The following is a 17,613-nucleotide window of genomic DNA, read 5'->3' as shown; positions in this document are numbered from 1 at the left end:
ATCGATTCTGATGAAAAGCGACTAGCTTGGGCCCAATAACACTGAAATTGACAGAAACACATGAAAATGCATGTACGGTGTGTGCCGTGACTCTGCCAGTGCAGCAGAGCGTTTTGGGTGAGTCTGCATCGATTCTGATGAAAAGCGACTCGTTTGGGCCCAATAACACTGAAATTGACAGAAACACATGAAAATGCATGTACGGTGTGTGCCGTGACTCTGCCAGTGCAGCCGAGCCTTTTGGGTGAGTCTGCATTGATTCTGATGAAAAGCGACTAGCTTGGGCCCAATAACACTGAAATTGACAGAAACACATGAAAATGCATGTACGGTGTGTGCCGTGACTCTGCCAGTGCAGCCGAGCCTTTTGGGTGAGTCTGCATCGATTCTGATGAAAAGCGACTAGTTTGGGCCCAATAACACTGAAATTGACAGAAACACATGAAAATGCATGTACGGTGTGTGCCGTGACTCAGCCAGTGCAGCCGAGCGTTTTGGGTGAATCTGCATCGATTCTGATGAAAAGCGACTAGTTTGGGCCCAATAACACTGAAATTGACAGAAACACATGAAAATGCATGTACGGTGTGTGCCGTGACTCTGCCAGTGCAGCAGAGCGTTTTGGGTGAGTCTGCATCGATTCTGATGAAAAGCGACTAGTTTGGGCCCAATACCACTGAAATTGACAGAAACACATGAAAATGCATGTACGGTGTGTGCCGTGACTCTGCCAGTGCAGCCGAGCGTTTTGGGTGAGTCTGCATCGATTCTGATGAAAAGCGACTAGTTTGGGCCCAATAACACTGAAATTGACAGAAACACATGAAAATGCATGTACGGTGTGTGCCGTGACTCTACCAGTGCAGCAGAGCCTTTTGGGTGAGTCTGCATCGATTCTGATGAAAAGCGACTAGTTTGGGCCCAATAACACTGAAATTGACAGAAACACATGAAAATGCATGTACAGTGTGTGCCGTGACTCAGCCAGTGCAGCAGAGCGTTTTGGGTGAGTCTGCATCGATTCTGATGAAAAGCAACTAGTTTGGGCCCAATAACACTGAAATTGACAGAAACACATGAAAATGCATGTACGGTGTGTGCCGTGACTCTGCCAGTGCAGCAGAGCGTTTTGGGTGAGTCTGCATCGATTCTGATGAAAAGCGACTGGTTTGGGCCCAATAACACTGAAATTGACAGAAACACATGAAAATGCATGTACGGTGTGTGCCGTGATTCTGCCAGTGCAGCCGAGCCTTTTGGGTGAGTCTGCATCGATTCTGATGAAAAGCGACTAGTTTGGGCCCAATAACACTGAAATTGACAGAAACACATGAAAATGCATGTACGGTGTGTGCCGTGACTCAGCCAGTGCAGCCGAGCGTTTTAGGTGAATCTGCATCGATTCTGATGAAAAGCGACTAGTTTGGGCCCAATACCACTGAAATTGACAGAAACACATGAAAATGCATGTACGGTGTGTGCCGTGACTCTGCCAGTGCAGCCGAGCCTTTTGGGTGAGTCTGCATCGATTCTGATGAAAAGCGACTAGCTTGGGCCCAATAACACTGAAATTGACAGAAACACATGAAAATGCATGTACGGTGTGTGCCGTGACTCAGCCAGTGCAGCCGAGCGTTTTGGGTGAATCTGCATCGATTCTGATGAAAAGCGACTAGTTTGGGCCCAATACCACTGAAATTGACAGAAACACATGAAAATGCATGTACGGTGTGTGCCGTGACTCTGCCAGTGCAGCCGAGCCTTTTGGGTGAGTCTGCATCGAATCTGATGAAAAGCGACTAGTTTGGGCCCAATAACACTGAAATTGACAGAAACACATGAAAATGCATGTACGGTGTGTGCCGTGACTCTGCCAGTGCAGCCGAGCCTTTTGGGTGAGTCTGCATCGATTCTGATGAAAAGCGACTAGCTTGGGCCCAATAACACTGAAATTTACAGAAACACATGAAAATGCATGTACGGTGTGTGCCGTGACTCTGCCAGTGCAGCAGAGCGTTTTGGGTGAGTCTGCATCGATTCTGATGAAAAGAGACTCGTTTGGGCCCAATAACACTGAAATTGACAGAAACACATGAAAATGCATGTACGGTGTGTGCCGTGACTCAGCCAGTGCAGCCGAGCGTTTTGGGTGAATCTGCATCGATTCTGATGAAAAGCGACTAGTTTGGGCCCAATAACACTGAAATTGACAGAAACACATGAAAATGCATGTACGGTGTGTGCCGTGACTCTGCCAGTGCAGCAGAGCGTTTTGGGTGAGTCTGCATCGATTCTGATGAAAAGCGACTAGTTTGGGCCCAATACCACTGAAATTGACAGAAACACATGAAAATGCATGTACGGTGTGTGCCGTGACTCTGCCAGTGCAGCCGAGCGTTTTGGGTGAGTCTGCATCGATTCTGATGAAAAGCGACTAGTTTGGGCCCAATAACACTGAAATTGACAGAAACACATGAAAATGCATGTACGGTGTGTGCCGTGACTCTACCAGTGCAGCAGAGCCTTTTGGGTGAGTCTGCATCGATTCTGATGAAAAGCGACTAGCTTGGGCCCAATAACACTGAAATTGACAGAAACACATGAAAATGCATGTACAGTGTGTGCCGTGACTCAGCCAGTGCAGCAGAGCGTTTTGGGTGAGTCTGCATCGATTCTGATGAAAAGCAACTAGTTTGGGCCCAATAACACTGAAATTGACAGAAACACATGAAAATGCATGTACGGTGTGTGCCGTGACTCTGCCAGTGCAGCAGAGCGTTTTGGGTGAGTCTGCATCGATTCTGATGAAAAGCGACTAGTTTGGGCCCAATAACACTGAAATTGACAGAAACACATGAAAATGCATGTACGGTGTGTGCCGTGATTCTGCCAGTGCAGCCGAGCCTTTTGGGTGAGTCTGCATCGATTCTGATGAAAAGCGACTAGTTTGGGCCCAATAACACTGAAATTGACAGAAACACATGAAAATGCATGTACGGTGTGTGCCGTGACTCAGCCAGTGCAGCCGAGCGTTTTGGGTGAATCTGCATCGATTCTGATGAAAAGCGACTAGTTTGGGCCCAATACCACTGAAATTGACAGAAACACATGAAAATGCATGTACGGTGTGTGCCGTGACTCTGCCAGTGCAGCCGAGCCTTTTGGGTGAGTCTGCATCGATTCTGATGAAAAGCGACTAGCTTGGGCCCAATAACACTGAAATTGACAGAAACACATGAAAATGCATGTACGGTGTGTGCCGTGACTCTGCCAGTGCAGCAGAGCGTTTTGGGTGAGTCTGCATCGATTCTGATGAAAAGCGACTAGTTTGGGCCCAATAACACTGAAATTGACAGAAACACATGAAAATGCATGTACGGTGTGTGCCGTGACTCTGCCAGTGCAGCCGAGCCTTTTGGGTGAGTCTGCATTGATTCTGATGAAAAGCGACTAGCTTGGGCCCAATAACACTGAAATTGACAGAAACACATGAAAATGCATGTACGGTGTGTGCCGTGACTCTGCCAGTGCAGCCGAGCCTTTTGGGTGAGTCTGCATCGATTCTGATGAAAAGCGACTAGTTTGGGCCCAATAACACTGAAATTGACAGAAACACATGAAAATGCATGTACGGTGTGTGCCGTGACTCAGCCAGTGCAGCCGAGCGTTTTGGATGAGTCTCCATCGATTCTGATGAAAAGCGACTAGCTTGGGCCCAATAACACTGAAATTGACTGAAACACATGAAAATGCATGTACGGTGTGTGCCGTGACTCTGCCAGTGCAGCAGAGCGTTTTGGGTGAGTCTGCATCGATTCTGATGAAAAGCGACTCGTTTGGGCCCAATAACACTGAAATTGACAGAAACACATGAAAATGCATGTACGGTGTGTGCCGTGACTCTGCCAGTGCAGCCGAGCCTTTTGGGTGAGTCTGCATCGAATCTGATGAAAAGCGACTAGTTTGGGCCCAATACCACTGAAATTGACAGAAACACATGAAAATGCATGTACGGTGTGTGCCGTGACTCTGCCAGTGCAGCCGAGCGTTTTGGGTGAGTCTGCATCGATTCTGATGAAAAGCGACTAGTTTGGGCCCAATAACACTGAAAATGACAGAAACACATGAAAATGCATGTACGGTGTGTGCCGTGACTCTACCAGTGCAGCAGAGCCTTTTGGGTGAGTCTGCATCGATTCTGATGAAAAGCGACTAGTTTGGGCCCAATAACACTGAAATTGACAGAAACACATGAAAATGCATGTACAGTGTGTGCCGTGACTCAGCCAGTGCAGCAGAGCGTTTTGGGTGAGTCTGCATCGATTCTGATGAAGAGCGACTCGTTTGGGCCCAATAACACTGAAATTTACAGAAACACATGAAAATGCATGTACGGTGTGTGCCGTGACTCTGCCAGTGCAGCAGAGCGTTTTGGGTGAGTCTGCATCGATTCTGATGAAAAGCGACTCGTTTGGGCCCAATAATACTGAAATTTACAGAAACACATGAAAATGCATGTACGGTGTGTGCCGTGATTCTGCCAGTGCAGCCGAGCCTTTTGGGTGAGTCTGCATCGAATCTGATGAAAAGCGACTAGTTTGGGCCCAATACCACTGAAATTGACAGAAACACATGAAAATGCATGTACAGTGTGTGCCGTGATTCAGCCAGTGCAGCAGAGCGTTTTGGGTGAGTCTGCATCGATTCTGATGAAAAGCAACTAGTTTGGGCCCAATAACACTGAAATTGACAGAAACACATGAAAATGCATGTACGGTGTGTGCCGTGACTCTGCCAGTGCAGCAGAGCGTTTTGGGTGAGTCTGCATCGATTCTGATGAAAAGCGACTAGCTTGGGCCCAATAACACTGAAATTGACAGAAACACATGAAAATGCATGTACGGTGTGTGCCGTGATTCTGCCAGTGCAGCCGAGCCTTTTGGGTGAGTCTGCATCGAATCTGATGAAAAGCGACTAGTTTGGGCCCAATAACACTGAAATTGACAGAAACACATGAAAATGCATGTACGGTGTGTGCCGTGACTCAGCCAGTGCAGCCGAGCGTTTTAGGTGCATCTGCATCGATTCTGATGAAAAGCGACTAGTTTGGGCCCAATAACACTGAAATTGACAGAAACACATGAAAATGCATGTACGGTGTGTGCCGTGACTCTGCCAGTGCAGCCGAGCCTTTTGGGTGAGTCTGCATCGATTCTGATGAAAAGCGACTAGCTTGGGCCCAATAACACTGAAATTGACAGAAACACATGAAAATGCATGTACGGTGTGTGCCGTGACTCTGCCAGTGCAGCAGAGCGTTTTGGGTGAGTCTGCATCGATTCTGATGAAAAGCGACTAGTTTGGGCCCAATAACACTGAAATTGACAGAAACACATGAAAATGCATGTACGGTGTGTGCCGTGACTCTGCCAGTGCAGCCGAGCCTTTGGGTGAGTCTCAATCGATTCTGATGAAAAGCGACTAGCTTGGGCCCAATAACACTGAAATTGACAGAAACACATGAAAATGCATGTACGGTGTGTGCCGTGACTCTGCCAGTGCAGCCGAGCCTTTTGGGTGAGTCTGCATCGATTCTGATGAAAAGCGACTAGTTTGGGCCCAATAACACTGAAATTGACAGAAACACATGAAAATGCATGTACGGTGTGTGCCGTGACTCAGCCAGTGCAGCCGAGCGTTTTGGATGAGTCTCCATCGATTCTGATGAAAAGCGACTAGCTTGGGCCCAATAACACTGAAATTGACAGAAACACATGAAAATGCATGTACGGTGTGTGCCGTGACTCTGCCAGTGCAGCAGAGCGTTTTGGGTGAGTCTGCATCGATTCTGATGAAAAGCGACTCGTTTGGGCCCAATAACACTGAAATTGACAGAAACACATGAAAATGCATGTACGGTGTGTGCCGTGACTCTGCCAGTGCAGCCGAGCCTTTTGGGTGAGTCTGCATTGATTCTGATGAAAAGCGACTAGCTTGGGCCCAATAACACTGAAATTGACAGAAACACATGAAAATGCATGTACAGTGTTTGCCGTGACTCTGCCAGTGCAGCCGAGCCTTTTGGGTGAGTCTGCATCGATTCTGATGAAAAGCGACTAGTTTGGGCCCAATAACACTGAAATTGACAGAAACACATGAAAATGCATGTACGGTGTGTGCCGTGACTCAGCCAGTGCAGCCGAGCGTTTTGGATGAGTCTCCATCGATTCTGATGAAAAGCGACTAGTTTGGGCCCAATAACACTGAAATTGACAGAAACACATGAAAATGCATGTACGGTGTGTGCCGTGACTCTGCCAGTGCAGCCGAGCCTTTTGGGTGAGTCTGCATCGATTCTGATGAAAAGCGACTAGCTTGGGCCCAATAACACTGAAATTGACAGAAACACATGAAAATGCATGTACGGTGTGTGCCGTGACTCTGCCAGTGCAGCAGAGCGTTTTGGGTGAGTCTGCATCGATTCTGATGAAAAGCGACTCGTTTGGGCCCAATAATACTGAAATTTACAGAAACACATGAAAATGCATGTACGGTGTGTGCCGTGACTCTGCCAGTGCAGCCGAGCCTTTTGGGTGAGTCTGCATCGATTCTGATGAAAAGCGACTAGCTTGGGCCCAATAACACTGAAATTGACAGAAACACATGAAAATGCATGTACGGTGTGTGCCGTGACTCTGCCAGTGCAGCCGAGCCCTTTTGGGTGAGTCTGCATCGATTCTGATGAAAAGCGACTAGTTTGGGCCCAATAACACTGAAATTGACAGAAACACATGAAAATGCATGTACGGTGTGTGCCGTGACTCAGCCAGTGCAGCCGAGCGTTTTGGGTGAATCTGCATCGATTCTGATGAAAAGCGACTAGTTTGGGCCCAATACCACTGAAATTGACAGAAACACATGAAAATGCATGTACGGTGTGTGCCGTGACTCTGCCAGTGCAGCCGAGCCTTTTGGGTGAGTCTGCATCGATTCTGATGAAAAGCGACTAGTTTGGGCCCAATAACACTGAAATTGACAGAAACACATGAAAATGCATGTACGGTGTGTGCCGTGACTCTGCCAGTGCAGCCGAGCCTTTTGGGTGAGTCTGCATCGATTCTGATGAAAAGCGACTAGCTTGGGCCCAATAACACTGAAATTGACAGAAACACATGAAAATGCATGTACGGTGTGTGCCGTGACTCTGCCAGTGCAGCAGAGCGTTTTGGGTGAGTCTGCATCGATTCTGATGAAAAGCGACTAGCTTGGGCCCAATAACACTGAAAATTTACAGAAACACATGAAAATGCATGTACGGTGTGTGCCGTGACTCTGCCAGTGCAGCAGAGCGTTTTGGGTGAGTCTGCATCGATTCTGATGAAAAGAGACTCGTTTGGGCCCAATAACACTGAAATTGACAGAAACACATGAAAATGCATGTACGGTGTGTGCCGTGACTCAGCCAGTGCAGCCGAGCGTTTTGGATGAGTCTCCATCGATTCTGATGAAAAGCGACTAGTTTGGGCCCAATAACACTGAAATTGACAGAAACACATGAAAATGCATGTACGGTGTGTGCCGTGACTCTGCCAGTGCAGCAGAGCGTTTTGGGTGAGTCTGCATCGATTCTGATGAAAAGCGACTAGTTTGGGCCCAATACCACTGAAATTGACAGAAACACATGAAAAATGCATGTACGGTGTGTGCCGTGACTCTGCCAGTGCAGCCGAGCGTTTTGGGTGAGTCTGCATCGATTCTGATGAAAAGCGACTAGTTTGGGCCCAATAACACTGAAATTGACAGAAACACATGAAAATGCATGTACGGTGTGTGCCGTGACTCTGCCAGTGCAGCAGAGCCTTTTGGTGAGTCTGCATCGATTCTGATGAAAAGCGACTAGTTTGGGCCCAATACCACTGAAATTGACAGAAAACACATGAAAATGCATGTACAGTGTGTGCCGTGACTCAGCCAGTGCAGCAGAGCGTTTTGGGTGAGTCTGCATCGATTCTGATGAAAAGCAACTAGTTTGGGCCCAATAACACTGAAATTGACAGAAACACATGAAAATGCATGTACGGTGTGTGCCGTGACTCTGCCAGTGCAGCAGAGCGTTTTGGGTGAGTCTGCATCGATTCTGATGAAAAGCGACTAGTTTGGGCCCAATAACACTGAAATTGACAGAAACACATGAAAATGCATGTACGGTGTGTGCCGTGATTCTGCCAGTGCAGCCGAGCCTTTTGGGTGAGTCTGCATCGATTCTGATGAAAAGCGACTAGTTTGGGCCCAATAACACTGAAATTGACAGAAACACATGAAAATGCATGTACGGTGTGTGCCGTGACTCAGCCAGTGCAGCCGAGCGTTTTAGGTGAATCTGCATCGATTCTGATGAAAAGCGACTAGTTTGGGCCCAATAACACTGAAATTGACAGAAACACATGAAAATGCATGTACGGTGTGTGCCGTGACTCTGCCAGTGCAGCCGAGCCTTTTGGGTGAGTCTGCATCGATTCTGATGAAAAGCGACTAGCTTGGGCCCAATAACACTGAAATTGACAGAAACACATGAAAATGCATGTACGGTGTGTGCCGTGACTCTGCCAGTGCAGCAGAGCGTTTTGGGTGAGTCTGCATCGATTCTGATGAAAAGCGACTAGTTTGGGCCCAATAACACTGAAATTGACAGAAACACATGAAAATGCATGTACGGTGTGTGCCGTGACTCTGCCAGTGCAGCCGAGCCTTTTGGGTGAGTCTGCATCGATTCTGATGAAAAGCGACTAGCTTGGGCCCAATAACACTGAAATTGACAGAAACACATGAAAATGCATGTACGGTGTGTGCCGTGACTCTGCCAGTGCAGCCGAGCCTTTTGGGTGAGTCTGCATCGAATCTGATGAAAAGCGACTAGTTTGGGCCCAATAACACTGAAATTGACAGAAACACATGAAAATGCATGTACGGTGTGTGCCGTGACTCAGCCAGTGCAGCCGAGCGTTTTGGATGAGTCTCCATCGATTCTGATGAAAAGCGACTAGCTTGGGCCCAATAACACTGAAATTGACAGAAACACATGAAAATGCATGTACGGTGTGTGCCGTGACTCTGCCAGTGCAGCAGAGCGTTTTGGGTGAGTCTGCATCGATTCTGATGAAAAGCGACTCGTTTGGGCCCAATAACACTGAAATTGACAGAAACACATGAAAATGCATGTACGGTGTGTGCCGTGACTCTGCCAGTGCAGCCGAGCCTTTTGGGTGAGTCTGCATCGATTCTGATGAAAAGCGACTAGCTTGGGCCCAATAACACTGAAATTGACAGAAACACATGAAAATGCATGTACAGTGTGTGCCGTGACTCTGCCAGTGCAGCCGAGCCTTTTGGGTGAGTCTGCATCGATTCTGATGAAAAGCGACTAGTTTGGGCCCAATAACACTGAAATTGACAGAAACACATGAAAATGCATGTACGGTGTGTGCCGTGACTCAGCCAGTGCAGCCGAGCGTTTTGGATGAGTCTCCATCGATTCTGATGAAAAGCGACTAGTTTGGGCCCAATAACACTGAAATTGACAGAAACACATGAAAATGCATGTACGGTGTGTGCCGTGACTCTGCCAGTGCAGCCGAGCCTTTTGGGTGAGTCTGCATCGATTCTGATGAAAAGCGACTAGCTTGGGCCCAATAACACTGAAATTGACAGAAACACATGAAAATGCATGTACGGTGTGTGCCGTGACTCTGCCAGTGCAGCAGAGCGTTTTGGGTGAGTCTGCATCGATTCTGATGAAAAGCGACTCGTTTGGGCCCAATAACACTGAAATTTACAGAAACACATGAAAATGCATGTACGGTGTGTGCCGTGACTCTGCCAGTGCAGCCGAGCCTTTTGGGTGAGTCTGCATCGATTCTGATGAAAAGCGACTAGCTTGGGCCCAATAACACTGAAATTGACAGAAACACATGAAAATGCATGTACGGTGTGTGCCGTGATTCTGCCAGTGCAGCCGAGCCTTTTGGGTGAGTCTGCATCGAATCTGATGAAAAGCGACTAGTTTGGGCCCAATAACACTGAAATTGACAGAAACACATGAAAATGCATGTACGGTGTGTGCCGTGACTCAGCCAGTGCAGCCGAGCGTTTTGGGTGAATCTGCATCGATTCTGATGAAAAGCGACTAGTTTGGGCCCAATACCACTGAAATTGACAGAAACACATGAAAATGCATGTACGGTGTGTGCCGTGACTCTGCCAGTGCAGCCGAGCCTTTTGGGTGAGTCTGCATCGAATCTGATGAAAAGCGACTAGTTTGGGCCCAATAACACTGAAATTGACAGAAACACATGAAAATGCATGTACGGTGTGTGCCGTGACTCTGCCAGTGCAGCCGAGCCTTTTGGGTGAGTCTGCATCGATTCTGATGAAAAGCGACTAGCTTGGGCCCAATAACACTGAAATTGACAGAAACACATGAAAATGCATGTACGGTGTGTGCCGTGACTCTGCCAGTGCAGCAGAGCGTTTTGGGTGAGTCTGCATCGATTCTGATGAAAAGCGACTAGCTTGGGCCCAATAACACTGAAATTGACAGAAACACATGAAAATGCATGTACGGTGTGTGCCGTGACTCAGCCAGTGCAGCAGAGCGTTTTGGGTGAGTCTGCATCGATTCTGATGAAAAGCGACTCGTTTGGGCCCAATAACACTGAAATTGAGAGAAACACATGAAAATGCATGTACGGTGTGTGCCGTGACTCTGCCAGTGCAGCCGAGCCTTTTGGGTGAGTCTGCATTGATTCTGATGAAAAGCGACTAGCTTGGGCCCAATAACACTGAAATTGACAGAAACACATGAAAATGCATGTACGGTGTGTGCCGTGACTCTGCCAGTGCAGCCGAGCCTTTTGGGTGAGTCTGCATCGAATCTGATGAAAAGCGACTAGTTTGGGCCCAATAACACTGAAATTGACAGAAACACATGAAAATGCATGTACGGTGTGTGCCGTGACTCAGCCAGTGCAGCCGAGCGTTTTGGGTGAATCTGCATCGATTCTGATGAAAAGCGACTAGTTTGGGCCCAATAACACTGAAATTGACAGAAACACATGAAAATGCATGTACGGTGTGTGCCGTGACTCTGCCAGTGCAGCCGAGCGTTTTGGGTGAGTCTGCATCGATTCTGATGAAAAGCGACTGGTTTGGGCCCAATAACACTGAAATTTACAGAAACACATGAAAATGCATGTACGGTGTGTGCCGTGACTCAGCCAGTGCAGCCGAGCGTTTTGGGTGAATCTGCATCGATTCTGATGAAAAGCGACTAGTTTGGGCCCAATACCACTGACATTGACAGAAACACATGAAAATGCATGTACGGTGTGTGCCGTGACTCTGCCAGTGCAGCCGAGCCTTTTGGGTGAGTCTGCATTGATTCTGATGAAAAGCGACTAGCTTGGGCCCAATAATACTGAAATTGACAGAAACACATGAAAATGCATGTACGGTGTGTGCCGTGACTCTGCCAGTGCAGCCGAGCCTTTTGGGTGAGTCTGCATCGAATCTGATGAAAAGCGACTAGTTTGGGCCCAATAACACTGAAATTGACAGAAACACATGAAAATGCATGTACGGTGTGTGCCGTGACTCTGCCAGTGCAGCCGAGCCTTTTGGGTGAGTCTGCATCGATTCTGATGAAAAGCGACTAGCTTGGGCCCAATAACACTGAAATTTACAGAAACACATGAAAATGCATGTACGGTGTGTGCCGTGACTCTGCCAGTGCAGCAGAGCGTTTTGGGTGAGTCTGCATCGATTCTGATGAAAAGCGACTAGTTTGGGCCCAATAACACTGAAATTGACAGAAACACATGAAAATGCATGTACGGTGTGTGCCGTGACTCTGCCAGTGCAGCCGAGCCTTTTGGGTGAGTCTGCATTGATTCTGATGAAAAGCGACTAGCTTGGGCCCAATAACACTGAAATTGACAGAAACACATGAAAATGCATGTACGGTGTGTGCCGTGACTCTGCCAGTGCAGCCGAGCCTTTTGGGTGAGTCTGCATCGATTCTGATGAAAAGCGACTAGTTTGGGCCCAATAACACTGAAATTGACAGAAACACATGAAAATGCATGTACGGTGTGTGCCGTGACTCAGCCAGTGCAGCCGAGCGTTTTGGGTGAATCTGCATCGATTCTGATGAAAAGCGACTAGTTTGGGCCCAATAACACTGAAATTGACAGAAACACATGAAAATGCATGTACGGTGTGTGCCGTGACTCTGCCAGTGCAGCAGAGCGTTTTGGGTGAGTCTGCATCGATTCTGATGAAAAGCGACTCGTTTGGGCCCAATAACACTGAAATTTACAGAAACACATGAAAATGCATGTACGGTGTGTGCCGTGACTCTGCCAGTGCAGCCGAGCCTTTTGGGTGAGTCTGCATCGATTCTGATGAAAAGCGACTAGCTTGGGCCCAATAACACTGAAATTGACAGAAACACATGAAAATGCATGTACGGTGTGTGCCGTGACTCTGCCAGTGCAGTCGAGCCTTTTGGGTGAGTCTGCATCGAATCTGATGAAAAGCGACTAGTTTGGGCCCAATAACACTGAAATTGACAGAAACACATGAAAATGCATGTACGGTGTGTGCCGTGACTCAGCCAGTGCAGCCGAGCGTTTTGGGTGAATCTGCATCGATTCTGATGAAAAGCGACTAGTTTGGGCCCAATAACACTGAAATTGACAGAAACACATGAAAATGCATGTACGGTGTGTGCCGTGACTCTGCCAGTGCAGCCGAGCCTTTTGGGTGAGTCTGCATCGATTCTGATGAAAAGCGACTAGCTTGGGCCCAATAACACTGAAATTGACAGAAACACATGAAAATGCATGTACGGTGTGTGCCGTGACTCTGCCAGTGCAGTAGAGCGTTTTGGGTGAGTCTGCATCGATTCTGATGAAAAGCGACTCGTTTGGGCCCAATAACACTGAAATTGACAGAAACACATGAAAATGCATGTACGGTGTGTGCCGTGACTCTGCCAGTGCAGCCGAGCCTTTTGGGTGAGTCTGCATCGATTCTGATGAAAAGCGACTAGCTTGGGCCCAATAACACTGAAATTGACAGAAACACATGAAAATGCATGTACGGTGTGTGCCGTGACTCTGCCAGTGCAGCAGAGCGTTTTGGGTGAGTCTGCATCGATTCTGATGAAAAGCGACTAGCTTGGGCCCAATAACACTGAAGTTGACAGAAACACATGAAAATGCATGTACGGTGTGTGCCGTGACTCTGCCAGTGCAGCAGAGCGTTTTGGGTGAGTCTGCATCGATTCTGATGAAAAGCGACTCGTTTGGGCCCAATAATACTGAAATTGACAGAAACACATGAAAATGCATGTACGGTGTGTGCCGTGACTCTGCCAGTGCAGCAGAGCGTTTTGGGTGAGTCTGCATCGATTCTGATGAAAAGCGACTAGTTTGGGCCCAATAACACTGAAATTGACAGAAACACATGAAAATGCATGTACGGTGTGTGCCGTGACTCTGCCAGTGCAGCCGAGCCTTTTGGGTGAGTCTGCATTGATTCTGATGAAAAGCGACTAGCTTGGGCCCAATAACACTGAAATTGACAGAAACACATGAAAATGCATGTACGGTGTGTGCCGTGACTCTGCCAGTGCAGCCGAGCCTTTTGGGTGAGTCTGCATCGAATCTGATGAAAAGCGACTAGTTTGGGCCCAATAACACTGAAATTGACAGAAACACATGAAAATGCATGTACGGTGTGTGCCGTGACTCAGCCAGTGCAGCCGAGCGTTTTGGATGAGTCTCCATCGATTCTGATGAAAAGCGACTAGTTTGGGCCCAATAACACTGAAATTGACAGAAACACATGAAAATGCATGTACGGTGTGTGCCGTGACTCTGCCAGTGCAGCAGAGCGTTTTGGGTGAGCCTGCATCGATTCTGATGAAAAGCGACTCGTTTGGGCCCAATAACACTGAAATTTACAGAAACACATGAAAATGCATGTACGGTGTGTGCCGTGACTCTGCCAGTGCAGCCGAGCCTTTTGGGTGAGTCTGCATCGATTCTGATGAAAAGCGACTAGCTTGGGCCCAATAACACTGAAATTGACAGAAACACATGAAAATGCATGTACGGTGTGTGCCGTGACTCTGCCAGTGCAGTCGAGCCTTTTGGGTGAGTCTGCATCGAATCTGATGAAAAGCGACTAGTTTGGGCCCAATAACACTGAAATTGACAGAAACACATGAAAATGCATGTACGGTGTGTGCCGTGACTCTGCCAGTGCAGCCGAGCCTTTTTGGTGAGTCTGCATTGATTCTGATGAAAAGCGACTAGCTTGGGCCCAATAACACTGAAATTGACAGAAACACATGAAAATGCATGTACGGTGTGTGCCGTGACTCTGCCAGTGCAGCTGAGCCTTTTGGGTGAGTCTGCATCGAATCTGATGAAAAGCGACTAGTTTGGGCCCAATAACACTGAAATTGACAGAAACACATGAAAATGCATGTACGGTGTGTGCCGTGACTCTGCCAGTGCAGCCGAGCCTTTTGGGTGAGTCTGCATCGATTCTGATGAAAAGCGACTAGCTTGGGCCCAATAACACTGAAATTTACAGAAACACATGAAAATGCATGTACGGTGTGTGCCGTGACTCTGCCAGTGCAGCCGAGCCTTTTGGGTGAGTCTGCATCGATTCTGACGAAAAGTGACTATTTTGAGTGGAATAACATTTAAATTGATAGAAACATATAAAAAGGCATATGCTAAGTGTGCCGTGACTCTGCTAGCAGCATCACGCATTCGGTGTGAGTATGGATCGAATATGATGAGAAGTGACTAGTTTGTGTTGCATAGCAGCAAAATGTTGTGTGTGCCATGACTCTGCTAGTAGAATTAAGCATTTTGGATGAGTCTGGATCAAATTTGATGAAAAATGACTAGTTTGTGTGGAATAGCAGTGAAATTGATAGAAACACATCAAAGAGCATATGTTGTGTGTGCCATGACTCTGCTAGTAGAATTAAGCATTTTGGATGAGTCTGGATCAAATTTGATGAAAAATGACTAGTTTGTGTGGAATAGCATTGAAATTGCTTTTCCTGCAACTGTTGTGTGTGCCATGACTCTGCTAGTAGAATTAAGCATTTTGGATGAGTCTGGATGATCGGTTAATGAAAAATGAGTAGTTTGTGTGGAATAGCAGTGAAATTGATAGAAACACATCAAAAAGCATATGTTGTGTGTGCCATGACTCTACTAGTAGAATCAGTGATTTGGTATGAGACTGGCTTAAATCTGATGAAAAATGACTGGTTTGTGTGGAATAGCAATGAAATTGCTTTTCCTGCAACTGTTGTGTGCCATGACTCTGCTAGTAGAATTAAGCATTTGGGATGAGTCTGGGGGTTATCAAAATTCACAGGTGAACAAAGAAAGTTTAAGTTCGAGCTCTGACTCTCTCAATTGTGCCACTGTGGGTGAGAACGTAAGTTGCTTTGTTGATAGGAAATCAGAACTGCTGCCAGAAATGGGGACAGTTGCTTTGTCCACAGAGAGTGAGCATATGGACGGCAGTCTGTAACTCATGTTCTCTGATGAACTCAACTAAACAGGTAGCAAACTTCAAATACTCCTCAGAGTACAATGTTAGCAGGCAACAGGAATGGGCAGACCATCAATTCTCAACAATAACACAAGCAATAAAGCTTAAAAAGCTAAAAGCTAATAACACACATTCTAACACTGTCTCTGCCCATATTTAAATCTCTTACTTTGTCGCTACAGAAAGTGAGTGGGGTGTGTGTTTCAGTCCGTCTTGGGGGTCCGGCTCGGTCCCTGGGCTCGGGCGCTGACAGGCCGTCTTCACGCTCTGTCGATGGGTTTCACAGCAAGCTGATCCTTGGCGACATGGTGGAGAAAACAGCGGAGTCGACTCAGCTGAAGAAGAGTGGGGCATAGAAGTTATCTGCTTCTCTGTGAAGAAATCCTTTTCTTCCTTCTGCAGGCAGTGGGAGTGCTGGGGTGAAGTCTCGTCTTGTCCAGCGAGGGGAGAATCTTCCAGTTGGGGGAGGAAAAAGTATACATGCACGGGGTTACCTCCTTTAGTAAACTGGCTCACAGAGGGAGCAAAGTTTCCTCCTACTTAGTTACAATAGAATGGCAAGGATGTCTGTCTCCAGCCGGTACTTAAAAGGGCAGTGACATCACGGCTGTGTTGCCATGACTCCTGGTGGTGTTGGTGCATCTCTGCCAATGAGAGACAATTTCACGCCAAGGTCTGAACTGAGGAGAGCATGCTGGGAGATGGAGTCTGTTTTGGGCTCCCTTTGTTTGACTTGGTGCCCTTGCTAAGCGTGCACACCCCTCACTCTGGGATAAGCATGTGTCAGGTGTCTTACGTCCTGACGGAGAGCTAGTGCAACCTGACGGCACACACTCAGCAACAGAGACACATTGTACACGCCGCTCCATGACAAAGTGGAAATGGCGGCCACAACGGGAGGCAAGTGCATTATTCAGTGTGGTTACATCAGGTGAGGTGTGCTTTCTAACAACATCACACCAACCGTAACGTGCATGACCCAGCACAGCGCTGTGACGTCTCTGGACATTAGGGATGTGCAGAGGGCCCAATATTTGTATTTGAATCTGTATTTGTTGAGGCAGCAAAATTATTTGTATCTGTATTCGAATAAAAGTGGAAAGGAAATTATGATTTTTATTACCCTTTAAATTTAGAAAATGAAAGTGTTACAATAAGTGTTCATGAATAACCTACCTTACAAAGGAGGTCCCCACACGGGGTCTCGAACTGGAGTCTCCCAGATCATAGATGCCTGTGCTGACTACTGAGCTAAACTTATTTCCACTTCTCTCCACATTCTCCACTTATTGCCTCAATGCAGACAGACCTCAACCTATTTAGACACAGAGACAGCGCAGTGTGTAATGTGTAGGGAGGAACATCAAAGGCTATTCTTGCTTTGCACTTTTCATTTATTGCCTATTTGTTTATAATCAAACATTGTGGAAAGGAGAAGGGGAAAAACAGGTTATGTAGAGTCTCTTGAGACCACTTTGCATGTGTCAGCTGCTCAGCTTTATCTCTGGGAAACACCCCCAACTCCTGGAGTGATGTCCAAATTAGGAAATGTGCGTCATGCAGCAGGTGAATGTGACTCCCTGTGTTGAGACCTGCTGATTGACGTAAGAGTGGAGCAGAGGAGGGAGACTGATATGGAGATGTAAACGACCTGGGCGCTGGTATTGGTGGTACCAGCACAGCACCGTGATGTCTCTGGACATCAATACCTAAACTGGCTCGAGTGCCCTAGCCCTCTACCTCCTTTGCGGGAGGTGTGGCAGGGGCAACACCTGTGTGTGTGTGTGTGAGTGTGTTATGCAACACTAGGCAGCCATAACACATCATGTGAAATGGAATGAACCGAATTCACCTGGGCAGCATGGAGAATTGAGAAGATGGGGAGGCTGTGGGAACTTGCTCTGTAAGAGATATATTTTATTTTAATCAGAACATTGTAACAGGCAAACATCACATCATGAACAT

At 47.2% G+C, this 17,613-nt stretch overlaps 1 protein-coding gene across 1 annotated transcript in view; it reads left to right on the top strand.

The window, feature by feature from the left end:
• Positions 1 to 16,004, top strand: part of LOC121886160 — a 35,165-nt gene extending 19,161 nt beyond the window's left edge. The window contains exon 4 of the mRNA XM_042396092.1: positions 15,831 to 16,004. Within this exon, the coding sequence (XP_042252026.1) occupies positions 15,831 to 16,004 (174 nt within the window). The remainder of the gene's footprint in view (positions 1 to 15,830) is intronic.
• The last annotated feature ends 1,609 nt before the right edge of the window (positions 16,005 to 17,613 follow it).

The sequence above is a fragment of the Thunnus maccoyii genome, chromosome 2 (genome assembly GCF_910596095.1).
Source record: "Thunnus maccoyii chromosome 2, fThuMac1.1, whole genome shotgun sequence".
NCBI lineage: Eukaryota > Metazoa > Chordata > Actinopteri > Scombriformes > Scombridae > Thunnus > Thunnus maccoyii.
The sequence above is the reverse complement of the archived record's forward strand: the minus strand, read 5'-3'. Positions and strand labels throughout refer to the sequence as shown.